Raw genomic sequence first — 15,100 nt, 5'->3', positions numbered from 1 at the left:
AACACATATATTAGTGTGCACATCGGTACAAGTGCGAATAATGAATATCCATTGTGAAACACAAACCATGAGTGCAATTAATTGATTTAATTTATTTATAAAAAAAATGTGCCTGTCATTGTGGTATATTGAGGTTTCCTTTAAGGAATAGCACAGCACTTTGGAGCACATTTTGTTTATAATATTAGGTACCTTATTACTGTGCTAGCAGCTTCCATATATCAATTTTTTTCCTTAGAGCAGATTTTCTTAGTTTTATATATTTTCTAGACACTGAGTCATTGACAATCCAACCAAAATAAGATCAGACGACTGCCACCTAATGTTTATGGGAACCTTTACATTGGTTGTATACTTTTGTGTAATTTGTGTTTAGACAGAATATACTAACCATATTTCCTTGCTCGGTTCCTCTCTTTATGTGTTCATTTATCAATTCTTGGGCTGGAAAACATTTATTAAACACGTTTAACATGTGTAATAAATGTGCATTTTACACCACTTTTCTTTAACAGCTTATATTAAAATTAACAGAAGACAATTAAAAAATACATTAATTAACAGGAGATAATTAGAAAATACAATAATTAACTGGAGATAATTACAAAACACAATTATGGGGCTAGTTAGTAAAAACTATCTCTCATAGTAATGTAGTGCTGGGATTAATGAGTTCTTACAGATGCGTTAAGCAGCCCTGCTTTGCATAATGAAGATGTGTTAAAATTTTTATGCGCTTTTCAATAAAAAAAAGATTATATATCACGGAGCTATAAGGACCCATCTGACATTGTTTTTAGGGATCGGGGGACTTATTTAGGAGAGTGTTTGCAACCAGATTCTCCAATTGAATTTGGAAGAAAAAAAAAGTAATGGCGCGTACACACGATTGGACTTTCTGACTTGGTCCGGCGGATTGGAACCCGTTAGACAATTCGATCGTGTGTGGGCTCCAGCAGACTTTTTTTTCCCAAAAGTCCGGCGGACCTAGAAATAAAATATGTTTCAAATCTATCCGACGGACTAAAAATCAGGAAAACTGTTTGTCTGTGTGCTAGTCCGACGGACCCAATACGACACAAGGGCAGCTATTGGCTACTGGCTATTGAACTTCCTTGTTTAGTCCCGTTTACGTCATCACGTTCAAAACGAATGGACTTTCAAAAGGACTTAGTCCGGTCATGTGTGGCCAACTCCCTTTCGTTCAGAAAGTCCGTCGGACCTCCGCCGAAAATCCGTCGGGAAGACCGTCATAAGAATCCGGTTGGCTGCATTAGAGAACTTTTCTGAGACATTTTCATAAAGGAAGCCAACTGCTGTACCCAGGGCTATATTTTAACTTTAAGGCGATTATGGTACCTTGCTATGACTGTAGAACCCAACGCATTAGAGCTAAATTACTAAAGGAGTGAAAAGCAAATTCTTGTTTTCTTACTTCATCCATCCATGACTGGATAATTGGATTGAATAACCCCACAGTTTATTGTATGATGATTCTCATCTCCTTTAGTAAATCCACCCAATTGTATAAAATAAATAAGTATTCTGTGTTCAGTCCCAGATTTAGACCTTGGGGGGCCTGGGGCACCTCAAGTTCTGGAGCTCTTCACCATATAAATTAAATTATATGTAAAATCAAAAAGTAAACTGAAATGAATGATAAACTGCTTTTGTTCTAAAAAAAAAGTTATCTTCTGAAGAATACACTGACCTAATATTTTCCCCTCAATTTTATTGATTGTAATGCCTGTACACACGATAGGATTTTCCGACAACAAAATCCATGTTTTTTTTCCAATGGATGTTGGCTCAAACTTGTCTTGCATACACACGGTCACACAAAGTTGGTCGAAAATTCTGAACGTCAAGAACGCAGTGATGTACAACACGTACGACGATCCGAGAAAAATTAAGTTCAATAGCCAGTGCTGCTCTTCTGCTTGATTCCGAGCATGAGTGGCACTTTGTGCATCGGAATTGTGTACACACGATCGGAATTTACGCGAACGGATTTTGTTGTCAGAAAATTTGAGATCCAGCTCTCAAATTTTGTGTTACGGAAATTCCAATGGAAAATGTCCGATGGAGCCTACACACAGTTCCGACAGCAAGCTCCTATCAAACATTTTCTGTCGGAAAATCCTATCGTGTGTACGGGGCATAAGAATACACAATACACGGGTAATTGCAACTAGCAGTTATACATCACACTACTAATACTTGCAAAAAGTCTTCCTTTTTTGCACCTAGAATCTGAAAAATCTTTAACTAACTCATCAAACTGTATTATCTTGAGGACATTGCTCTCCACAGCCAGTAGGCACAGAACACTTATGTCCGTACACATGATGGTATTTTCTGATGGGAAATGTTGGATGTGAGCTTGTTGGCAGTAAGTCAGACCATGAGTATGCTCCATCAGACAATTGTTGTCGGACTTTCTGCCAACAAATGTTGACTAGCATGTCTTCAAATTTTTCCACAACAAATGTGTGTTGTCGGATTTTCCGATCGCATGTACACAAGTCCGTTGGACAAAAGTCCAAAGTACAAACAGGCATGCTCGGAAGCAAGGACAAGCCAGAAGCGGTCGGTCTTGTAAACTAGCATTTGTAATGGAGAATTACCATTCGTGACGTGGCAAATTTGAAATCTCCAAATGCAGCGCACAATTCTCTTCTTCTTTATTGGGATAATAATGAAGCTGCTTTGCTGGTGATAGTGATGGAGTTATTGCAAAATAATTTTAAAAGGCTTTCTTTTTCTAGTGATATCAAGAATAATATTATTATTATTTTTTTTTAATTATTTGTGCAAGTTACCACAACACCATTATCCCATGGTTTTTAAGAACAAAGAAACAACTATATTGGTGTCCCTTGTTAATTTTACATTGTATTTGTAAAAATACAATGCCTGCTATGCCTGCTCCCAAACTGTAATTTGAAGTAAAACGCATAGCCAAGTATTATTCTACACAAATTTTTTTATTGTGCATAAAAAAAAAAAAGAGACATGCTATCTGCCAATAGAACTTAACGAAAAGTGCATTCTATGCATCCAAAAATATAGAAAATATACAAAATCAAATCATTATTCAACCAAAAAAAAATGTCAAAGCAATAACTCCAAGGCCAATAATAAATAACATGTTATCTCCTCCAATTTCGCAACATGTCTGGTTGACGAACGGCTGTTCAGAAATGAACTACAAAGCATGAACTGAAAAGCGCTAAATGAAAAATGTGAAAAGAAAAGCACAAATCAACACTCACCAAACTTCTACTAACACGAATTTAGCAGAAGTAGCCTAAAGGGTGGCGCTAAAGAGCTGAAAAACACATAGTACATCTAGTACATCTCTACGTTCGTAATTGTTGACCAACATTTGCACGACCGTGTGTATGCAAGACAAGTTGTAGCCAACATCCTTCGAACAAAATTCCACGGTTTTGTTGTCGGAAAGTCTGATCGTGGGTACGAGGCATTAGTCTTTCATGGGTCATCCTGGTTCTCATATAATTCTTAATCAGTGCCAATTTGCTGAACAACTTTTCTCTTGAACGCCTAGAGGCGATTCAGTTCGCATTGTGCGCTATACAAGTATTTCATTCATTCATTCATTCATTCATTCATTGAACAACTAGTGACCATCATGCTCAAATATATTCTAAGAACTACATTAACACCTGAAAAAGGTATCAGCAAGCCCTTCATCATGTAAAACTGCCTATTGAAATTGAATGAGACATGACCGAAGCTTGGTAAAGGCTACAAACTAGACAATTTCCTCAACGAACACACTACTGGAGTCTCGAGGGAACATAAGTTTAATTTCTTTATAAAGGAAGTCTGAGGTTACCTCTGGCAGGGTGGCCCAGGGCAATTTCCCCTTTTGCCCCCTTATAAATTCGGCACTGTGTATGTTCACCTGAACAAGCATGAGAGTTTAGAGTCCTGACCACATGCTTGTTCCAGGTCATTGACTCACTATGTAGTAAAGGCAGGCCAAGATCACAGAAAAGACACACATCAGCTTTTATATTTCTTTTCTCAGAAGTTTACTTTAAGATTATCATCACGTTGACATTTTCTCACCCTAGATAAGGACTTATGTGTTCTATCCACTAATCTATATCTGGCACCAATGTATGCTTATAGACCTATAGCATTAGCATATCATAAATATTACCTTCAATGTATTTGCAGTTCCATGACTGTGAGATCTTCTTTCCTAATGTAGCCTTTCCAGTGCCCTTCAAAAGATAAAATTACTGTTATATATCACTGCAGTCTAAGGGAGGCCATGGCATTTTCACACACAATGCAACACATCCCAGGGCATACATTAAAAAACACATTTTGATAAAAAATAGCTAGTAGTAGTTATTAACATTCAACTAGACTTGCTCTGTAATGTTGAAGACATTTTGTAGCTTATCCAAGTCAGGACACTGACAGAATCAGTCTGTCGCACAATCCGATCGTGTGTGGGTTAATCTGATAGTTTTTCGTAAAAAAAAATAAAAAATCAGACGGATCTAGGAATAGAATATGTTTCAAATCTGTCCAATGGATTCAATTCCTATCGGGAAAACCGTTCGTCTGTATGCTGGTCGGACAGACCAAATACAACGCTATTGGCTACTGGCTATTGAACTTCCTTTTTTTTCCCACTGCTTGTGGAAGAGAATTAAACATTCTTACCACTCTGACAGTAAAGAACCCTCTACGTAGCTTAAGGTTAAGCTGCTTCTCTTCCAATTTAAGTGACTGTCCGCTTGTCTTTTTAAATTCCCTTTCACTGAAAAGTTTGTTCCCTATGCTAGGGTCACCAGTATGGTATTTGTACATTATCATATCCCCTCTCAAGCGTCTCCTCTCCAGAGAGAATAAGTTCAATGCTTGTAGTCTTTCCCCATAGCTGAGATCCTCCAGTCCCTGTATTAGCTTCCTTGCCCTTCTCTCCAGTTCCAGGACATTCTTCCTGAGGACTGGAGAATTATGATTTTATCTCTGGAGTAAATCCCCTTTTTAATGCATGCCAATATTCTGTTGGCTTTGCTTGCAGCAGCTTGGCATTGCATGACATTGCTGAGCCTGTCTCCTACTAAGACCCCCAGGTCCTTTTTTATCCCAGATTCCACCAGAGGTTCTCCCCCTGGTGAGTGACTTGTGTTCGTATTTTTAGAACCCATTTGCATTACTTTACATTTTTCAACATTAAACCTCATTTGCCATGTAGTTGCCCACCCCATTATCTTATTTAGGTATTCTAGTAAGGTTTCCACATCCTGCACTGAGTTTATTGCCCTGCTTAACTTTGTATCATTCACAAATATTGAGATTGAGCTGTTTATCCCATCTTCTATATAGATTATGAATAAATTGTACAGAATTCGTCCCAGGACAGATCCTTGGAGGACCCCACTTACCACACCGGTCCATTCCCAGTACTTACTATTTATCACCACCTTTTGGAGTCGCCCCCATAGCCAGTTTTCAATCCAGGTACTCACCCTTTGGTCTATGCTGACAGTTTGTACAGTAAACGTTTATGGGGAACTGTATCAAATGCCTTTGCAAAATCCAGATATACCATATCCACAGGCCTTCCTTTATCTTGATGGCAGCTCACTTCTTCATTAAATACTAATAGATTGGTCTGGCAAGAACGATTCTTCATGAATTTGTGCTGATTACCACTAATGATACTGTTTCCATTAGCAAAATATTGGATATAGTTCCTTATCATCTGTTCCATTAGCTTACATACTATCAGTGTTAGGCTGACTGGTCCATAGTTTCCAGGGATATATCATGGCCCTTTTTTAAATATTAGTTATTATTACAATGGTTGCTAGGATGGACATCTATTTTTTTTTTGAGAGGGGGATTTGTGCTAGTAGGGATGTTTGGGGGGCATTATTTGTTTTAGGAGGGGAATTTTTTTTCACTGGGGGAGATTTATGCTATGAAAAAGGATTGGGAAAGGGGGATTTGTGCTGGGAGGGAGGATTTGGAGTGGGGGGGGGGGGATTTGTGCTCAGAGTGGAAATGTGAGGGGTTGAAGATTTGTGCTAGGAAGGGGGAATTTTTTTTTTGGGGGAGGAATAGTTCTGGGAGCATATGTGGAATGAGGCGGTTAGGGGGTAAGCATGCAGATTAGTGCTTGATTTTTTTGGGGGTGGGGGATTTTTGCTGACACATAATGCTCATACATCTTGGAGGGTAGGGGGCTCATTTTGGCATGCTCGTCCTGGGCTCTAGATCACCTTGTCCTGGCATCAGTCTTCATGGGCATTTTTTTTTCTTTCACCTGGAGGAGGGGCGGAGGGGTTTTCTTAGCGAAGCACACTCTCCTGCCTGAGCTAAGGCAGATGGATTCCAGGAAGTAAATGCTACATGAATTATCTACCCTTATTTGAGATGGCTGCAGCTAGAAATGCTAGGGGCATGTTTTTCAAAGTGATTTCTCAACAAAATAAAGCATGGAGACATGGATGGATGGCTGAGTTTGCTATGAATATTAAAAATAAATTAACCACTTACATACCAGGCCATTGTCATATGATGTCCACAGGAACACTCTGTCCCTCCGGACGGGCATCATATGACATCCTGAGCTCCTCACCACTCCTGCAGCCCCCAGGGGCCCGCAGTGCGGCAATCAGGGTTAGAGGCGTGTCCCTCAGAATGCAGCCCCTCCTAGAGCAGTGTAAAGAGCCAATAAAAATTGACTCTTTACCACGTGACTGGCTGTGTCCAATCACAGACAGTCACATGCATTGTCCTCGTGCAGGGGCGCACACGAGTGACGATTGGGGAAGAAGCTTGTCACACTGACACAGCCCATCCTCGATCGCGGTAAAGAGCCAATGAAATTGTCTCTTTACCACGTGACCAGCTGTGTCAAATCACAGCCGGTCACAGAATATCAACAAACCGCAGTAACGAGCTGTTACCGGGTTCTCCTCCTCACACACTGATCGTGTGTGAGGAGGAGATTGCGGTAACAGTTTGTTACCACCTACAGTATACACCAAACACACTGATTGCCCCCCCCCCCAATAAAGAAGACCTGTCACCAGCCATCAAAGCACCTGTCACCAGACAATCAAAGTACCTGTCATAGCCCATCTGAGTACCCGAATACCTGTCACCGGCCCATCAGAGTACCCAAGTACTTGTCATCAACCCATCAGAGTATCCGAGTACCTGTTCCCAGCCCATCAGAGTACCTGAGTACCTGTCACCAGCCCATCAGAGTACCCGGGTACTTCTCACCAGCCCATCAGAGTACCCGGGTACTTGTCACAAGCCCATCAGAGTACCCAGGTACTTGTCACCAGCCCATCAGAGTACCTAAGTACCTGTCACAAGCCCATCAGAGTACCTGAGTACCTGTCACCCCAAGTACCTTTCACCAGCCCATCAGAGTACCCGAGTATCTGTCACCAGCCCATCAAAGTACCCGAGTACCTGTCACCAGCCCATCAGAGTACCCGAGTACCTGTAACCAGCCCATCAGAGTACCCGAGTACCTGTCACCAGCCCATCAGAGTATCTGAGTACCTGTCACCAGCCCATCAAATTACCCAAGTACCTATCACCAGCCCATCAGAGTACCCAAATACCTGTCACCAGCCCATCAGAGTACCCGAGTACCTGTCACCAGCCCATCAGAGTACCCGGGTACTTGTCACCCGAGTACCTTTTACCAGCCCATCAGAGTACCCGAGTACCTGTCACCAGTCCATCCAAGTACCTGAGTACCTGTAACCAGCCCATTAGTGTATCCGAGTACCTGTCACCAGCCTATTAGAGTACCCAAGTACCTATCTGCAGCCCATGCCTCATAGAATATACGTTGGTGTGTTAGCTTTCAAAATTGAGTCATTTTGTGGGTAATTCCCCTGTCCTGGTGCCCCAGGACCTTCAAAAGTGTAATAGGTAGGAATGAAATTATATGTGTCATTTATGCTACTAGAACGCCTGAAGGTTCTACTTCAATGGTGGCCAGGCTGTGTAAAATTCTCACACATGTGGTATTGCTATACTCAGGAAGAGTAGCAGAATGTGTTTTGGGGTGTAATTTTTGCTTTGTGCATGCTGCCTGTTAGAAACATCTTATAAATTGTCTACTTTCTGTTCAAAAAAAAAAGTTTTCACTTTCTTTCCACGTTTTCCGAAGACTTGTGGAAAAAAATGAACCGTTGAAAAGACTCATTATGCCTCATAGAATATAACTTGGGGTGTTTGCTTTCCAAAATGGGGTTATTTTGTGGGTAATTCCATTGTCCTAGTGCTCCAGGGCCTTCAACATTGTGATAGGTCGTTAGGAAATTTTATGTGCAATTTATGCTCCTAGAACCCCTGACGGTGCTCCCTGCATGTTGGACATCTCTATGCAGCAGGCTGTGTAAAAGTCTCACAAATGTGGTATCGCCATACTCAGGAGGAGTAGCAGAATGTGTTTTGGGGTGTGATTGAAAGTATACATATGCTGTGTGTGAGAAATAACTTGTTATTATGAACATTTTGTGTAAGAAAAAAAAAAGACTTTCTTTATTTTCCGAAGAATTGTGGGAAAAAATTACAACTTCAAAAAACTCACTATGTCACTTACTAAATATCTTGGACTGTCTACTTTCCAAAAATGGGTCATTTGGGGGGTATATGTACTTTCCTGACATTTTAGGGCCTCAAGAGATGAGATAGGCCGTCAGTGCATCAGGTGTGATCAATTTTCAATAATTTGCACCATAGATTGTAGACTCTATAACTTTCACACAGACCAAATAATATACACTGATTTGGGTTATGTTTACCAAAGATATGTAGCAGTATAAATTTTGGCCCAAATTTATGAACAAAAATTACTTATTTGCAAAATTTCATTATAGAAAACGTTTGCACTTTTTTCACTTATGTCGCAAAAAATAAAAAACCCCAGTGGTGATTAAATACCACCAAAAGAAAGCTCTATTTGTGTGAAAGAAATTATAAAAATCTTGTTTGGGTACAGTGTTAAATGACTGAAAGATGAAAATTGGTCTTGGCAGGAAGGGTGTATAAGTGCCCTGTATTGAATTGCTTAAATTGTGTTTGCAGTTCATGGTGCTCGGATACACTTAATTCTGCTTTATTTAGGTCAATCGTTAACAAATAGAGTCAATATTTCTCCATAATTCCTTTATAAATTATCACATTACATTTAGCATTATGTGAGGTCCTTCAGAGCTGTCCAAGTCAAGTTTAAGCCTTCAATAACCAAATTCTAAGGCCGGCCATACACGGTTCGAATCTTAGCCAGTTCAGCAGGAAATATATATTGCATATTCAACTGCAACTATATGGCCACCTGCAAAACTTTGCGGCCAACACAGGCATCAGCCGATGTACTGACGTCTACCTTGTAGAACTTGGTAAACATGTGGACAGACGACCAAGTCGCCACTTTACACACCTGAGCGACAGGCGCTTGGTGTCGGAAGGCCCAAGACATTCCGATTGCCCTTGTGGAGTGGGCCGTGACCGGAAAGGGGGGCACCTGCCCCTTCAAGGCGCAGGCTTGTACCACAATCTGTCTGATCCACCTGGAAATGGTGGCCGACGAGACCTTGGTAACATTGATATGAAAAGCCGAAACCACTTTTGGTAGAAAAGACGGTTGCGGACGCAACACCACCTTATCCTTGTGGATAACCAGATAGGGTGACTTGCAAGACAAGGCCACCAGTTCCGAAACCCTCCTGGCTGATGTGATGGCCACTAGAAAGACCACTTTCTGGGAAAGAGTCAGCAGGGGAATCTCCCTGATATTTTCAAACGGTGGCTTTTGAAGCGCCGATAACACCAGGTTAAAATTCCAAGGGGGTAACGGTGGACGCACCGGAGGGATTACATGTCGTACCCCCTGAACGAAGGTACTCACTAATGAGTGAGACGCCAGGGGTCGCTGAAAAAAGACAGCCAAGGCTGAAATTTACCCTTATGGTGCTTAACTCCAATTTCCGGTCTACTCCTTGCTGAAGAAACAGCAGGATCCTGGATATAGAAAAGGAGTGCGGATGCCATCCTTTCTCCCCACACATGGAGATGTAGACCTTCCAGGTACGATGGTGTATCTTCCGAGAGGAACATTTTCGTGCTCTTAACATAGTTGGGATCACAGAGTCCGACAGACCCCGGTAACCTCAACACCTGGCTCTCAATAGCCATATGCCGTTAAAGCCAGCGATGGTAAAGCAGGATGGAGAATCAGACCTTGAGACAGAAGGTCCTCTCGCAATGGCAGTTGCCAGGGAACGTCTGCCACCAGACGCACCAGGTCTGCGTACCAAGGACGCTGAGGCCAATCTGGGGCAACCAGTATCACTGGCATCCCCTCGGCTTCCACTCTGCGAAGCAGATGTGGTAACAGTTTCAGTGGAGGAAAGGCGTAGATCAGCTGGTACTGATCCCAGGGAGCCACCAGCGTTTCCGATGCGTCTGCCCACGGATCTCTTGTCCTGGACACAAATCTTGGCACCTTCCGATTGAGACAGGAGGCCAGCAGATCCATGTCTGGTGTGCCCCACTTCAGGCACAGTAACCTGAATATCTCCAGATGCAATGCCCATTCTCCTGGGTCCAGCATCTGTCGACTCAGATAGTCCGCCTGCCAGTTCTCCACTCTCGGGATGTAAATGGCCGACAGGGCCGGTACGTGTCACTCTGCTCACCAAAGTATGTGAGCGACCTCCCGTGCAGCGGCTGAGCTTCTTGTGCCCCCTTGATGATTGACGTATGCCACCACAGTAGTGTTGTCCGACTGGATCCTGATCGGATGCTCTTGCAGTCTCATCGACAATGTGAAGAGGCACAGCCTGATCACTCTCAATTCAAGCAGATTGATCAGCAACTTGGATTATTCTGTCCATCAGAGGCCCTGAGCCGACTGAACCCCCATCACTCCACCCCAGCCGGATAGACTGGCATCCATTGTGATCACTGTCCATCTCAGAGGTATGAATGATTTTCCTGACTGAATCACCGGGGACCTCAACCACCATATCAGTGAGTCTCTGACTGACTGGCTCACCTGGATCTGTCGATCCAGGGACAACAGAGATTTGTCCCATTTTGTCAAAATATCCTTCTGCAGGACTCTGGTGTGGAACTGGGCATAAGGTACTGCCTCGAAGGAGGCTACCATGAGGCCCAGTACTCACATGCAAAAGCGGAGCGATGACCCCGTGTAGTTCATCGGCAGTTTTACCGTGGATCTGAGAGTCTGCAGTTTGTCTGAAGGAAGAAGCACTCTCGCTTCCATGGAGTCCAGCAGCAAGCCTAGGTACTCCAGACGCTGGGTCGGTACGATCACCGACTTCTTTAGGTTCAACAGCCACCTAAATTCTTGCAGGGTCCGCATGGTGATCGCCACATCCTCCTCTAATTCTGAGGCGGAAGATGCCCTCAGGAGGAGATCGTCTAGGTATCCCACGATCTTGATCCCACATTGCCGTAGCAATGCCAAAACTGGAGCCAATACCTTGGTAAAGACTCGGGGGGCTGATGTCAGACCAAAAGGAAGAGCCACAAACTGGTAGTGGGCTTCCCCGTCTGCAAACGGCAGAAATTTTTGATGCCGAAGGCATATGGGTATTTGCAGGTACGCATCCTGGATGTCTAAGGATGCCAGGGAGTCCCCTTGATGGAGTGCAGCGACTACTAAGCAAACTGATTCCATTCTAGACCTCTGCAATTTTACAAAGTGATTGAGGGCTTTTAGGTCCAAGATTGCACATACCCCTTCCTTCTTGGGAACCACAAACAGATTTGAGTAGAATCCCTGGAAGCGTTCTGAGTCTGGAACCGGTACAATCACCCCGCGATTCAGCAAGTCCCTTTCTGCCCCCAAGAGGGCCTCCCGGCGAGCCGGGGATACAGGTATGCTGGAGGGGAAGAATCTGTTTGGTGGCCAAGAGAGAAACTCTATCTTGTAACCTGTGGAACTCAGATTGCAGACCCATTGGTCAGATAACTGGGAGGACCACCGGGCTGAAAACTGTCGAAGGCGACCCCCCACCCGAGACATGGGTGGGGGCAAACCTTCATGCGGTAGCACTTTTATTCACAGGCTTGGTAGGCTTGCGGTTCCAGGGACATTTTTGGCCATCCGTGGTCATCCTGTCGGGGCTGGGGATATTTCGCTGAAGCTGGGGGCGGATGAAAAAGCAGTTTCTGAGCAGAAAAAGAGGGCCCTTGCCTATGGCGTGGCTCCTTAGCCTTCCTGGCCTGTGGGAATAAGGTACTCTTACCACCGGTGGCATTTTTAATAATGTCATCCAAAGAGGCTCCAAAGAGCCGGTCGCCAAGGAAGGGAAGATCCGTCAGGGCTTTTTTGGATGCCTGGTCAGCAGACCAGCATTTTAGCCAAATTAGGCGCCTCAGCACCACAGCTGACACTTAAGCCCTGGATAACAGAGGGAGAGTATGCAGGGCCACGTCACAGACGTACTTAAGCCCTTGCACTAGTTGGTCTGCTAGTTCCACGCAGGCAGGAGAAGCCTGTTGCTCTCCCATTTCGCGGTGCAAACATTTTGCCCACTCAGTCAGTGTCTGTGACACAAGTGCGGATGCCAGTACTGGTCGCACGGCTGACCCCTCAATCGTAAACAGGGAACGAGCCACTGCCTCTGCCTTCCTGTCCGTGGGATTCTTGAATGCAGGCGTCCCCTCAGCCGGGATCATGGTTACTTTATTTAACCTGGATACTGGGGGGTCCACGACCGGAGGAGTGGACCACTTCTTGAGAAGGGTCTCCTCAAAAGGGTAACGCACCGCCATGTATTTGGGGACCGAAAAGGTGCATTGCGGGCGACCCCATTCCTTGTAAATTAACTTGTCAAAATAAGTCAGATACGGGAACACCTCAGGTGAACGTGCTGGCTTGCGGGACCCAAAAGGAACCGGTACATTAGCAGAGGGATCCGCTGGCTCCTGAATCTTCATGGTATCATGCACAGCTGTGGTAAGTGCTCCAACAAACACTTTGTCGCACCCTACCCGGACGGGGACTCATCCTCACTGTCCGAACGGTCCTGGTCAGCGTCAACTGACAAAACAGAGCAAGGGTCAGCTGCCTCAGCAGGACCCGAATCTGCGTCAGAGCTCTCCCCAGAGGACGGGGGGGGGGGGGGGGGGGGCGGGGAGCTGGGGCCACTTCAGTGCACCTTTCTTCCCACGCACCACCTCCATCTTGGCAACGAACGAATTGAGGACCACTGTCAGGGTGTCCATGGGCACTGCGCAGTCCGCAGGTGACCCGGTTGCAATTGCCTGGATTTCGGAGGAAGAAACACCAGTTTCTGAAGCCATGCTGACCCTACCCTGTCTGCCACCCGAAGGGGACTTAGGACAGTGACAGTCCCACCATCCTTGCTGTCGTTGGCTGAGGGGCTCTTTCCTGCTGGACTCACCACCCTGTGGAGTTCTGTGCTGTCCCACAAGTAGTGCCTGTAGTCCCTGAGTGCCCCCGAGTGCAGAGAAAACCAAAACTGTGTCAGTGGTAACCACCAGAAATAGCACCAAACCGCTCTAGACATGTGCTCAGGCTTCAAGAAAATGGCCGCCCAGCGTCCAGTACAAAGACAGGCTGTGAGAGCACATGAGTCATGCTGCTGCAAGAGAACACTGAAAACGTGTTCAGGCTTCTAGAAAATGGCCGCCAGTGTCCTGAATAGGAGATCACTGGGAAAATGGCCACTGAAGCCCAGGAAGGCATGCTGCCCTCGCCCACACCTAAAATGGCCGCCAGCAGCTCCATTAGGTACAGAAAGAAAAATGATGGCAGAGAACACAGCGCCGCACCAGACAACAGCATAACCTCACAAGCACCTTCCAGGGGCATAAAACACAGGACCCAGGACATCGCTAGAGTCAGCCCCCCCATCCCAGGTGACAGCCCACCAGAGAGCCCCTGTACATGCACACACACACCGCTCAGCAGCCACATGCAGCATCCCCCCCAGTTGAGGGGGGGAGGGAAGATAGGGACAGGGAGAGAAGAGAGGGAGGTGAGGGACCCCCGAATCGACCTCCCAGGGAATGCCCAGCTGCTCAGCCCCACCGAGGCAGGGAGAGCTGTACTTACCAGTCCTGAAGAGCTGGGAGACATTCCATTGCTGAACCACTCACTGATCAGTACAGGGTGGCTGCTGGCCTCGGCCCACTGTGACGCAGACATCAGTAGCCCGGTCATATGTGGGCCCCGGAGCATAAAAACTCACCGACCACCTCTGGAACTGAAGTTTCGTCGTGGCCTGCCGAGCCGTAGCTGTGACCTTCACATGCTCGATGGCCGGACTGGGGAGACTACAAGGATAAGGGTATCCAGCCTGTCATCCAGCTGGCTGTTGATAGTAGATCACAGGATCAGTCATCTTGCACAAAAAGACAAGCTTCTGCTTTAAAAAGCACAGACCGATGGACTTGCAGGATGCCTAGTTCCTTCTCCTTCACTAGGCAAAATAAAACTGAGGTCTGCCTGACAGGGGGGGCGGAACTAAGAGTTCTGAGTGTTGTGTTACAACTAATGCCTAGTATTCTCCTAGTGATAAGGCTAACAACCCAATGGCTAAGAGAGGAGCTGTGTCGGTCGGTGAATATAAGAGAAAAGAAGATGCCCTTTCTATTTTCTTTATAATTATCAAATTCTAATTAGTAACGTATGAGCTCTTGCAGTAGTGTCTGGGTCATATTCAAGGCTTCCAGAACTAAGGCGATGGACCACACTTTTATGCATTACTGTATAGAAAAGTACCTTCTGAAATTCTGAAAAAAAAAGATAAGCATATAATATTTATCATGCATTATAATTAGTCATTAAGACATTACTTACTGGCTTTCCAACAATAAGGAAACAAGTGGGCTTGGACAGGAGAAAATCCCTTTCAGCTTCATCCTCATCAAACGTATCAGCAAGAGGAGGGAGGTGGCTGTTATCTTGAGTAGCCATTATAGAATCCTAAAATGAAATGAATATACACTGCATTTTAAACAAATGCACCTAGAATGTTAGGAGCTAGAACAAAATATAATAGCAAATGGCTAA

At 44.8% G+C, this 15,100-nt stretch overlaps 1 protein-coding gene across 3 annotated transcripts in view; it reads right to left on the bottom strand.

The window, feature by feature from the left end:
• AK9 (adenylate kinase 9) overlaps positions 1-15,100 on the bottom strand; it is a 160,781-nt gene that overhangs the window by 139,978 nt on the left and 5,703 nt on the right. For all 3 annotated transcript variants that reach the window (XM_077487133.1, XM_077487134.1, XM_077487132.1), the window contains exons 2-4: positions 14,888-15,013; positions 4,193-4,256; positions 392-444 (exon numbers count right to left, since the gene is read on the bottom strand). In XM_077487133.1, the coding sequence (XP_077343259.1) occupies positions 392-444; positions 4,193-4,256; positions 14,888-15,004 (234 nt within the window). In that variant the 5' untranslated portion in view covers positions 15,005-15,013. The remainder of the gene's footprint in view (positions 1-391; positions 445-4,192; positions 4,257-14,887; positions 15,014-15,100) is intronic.

This window comes from Lithobates pipiens, unplaced genomic scaffold, assembly GCF_037356315.1.
Source record: "Lithobates pipiens isolate NorthernLeopardFrog02 unplaced genomic scaffold, aLitPip1_a1.2 Scaffold_18, whole genome shotgun sequence".
NCBI lineage: Eukaryota > Metazoa > Chordata > Amphibia > Anura > Ranidae > Lithobates > Lithobates pipiens.
Note: the sequence above shows the minus strand (reverse complement) of the source record. Positions and strands in the feature narration are given on the sequence as shown.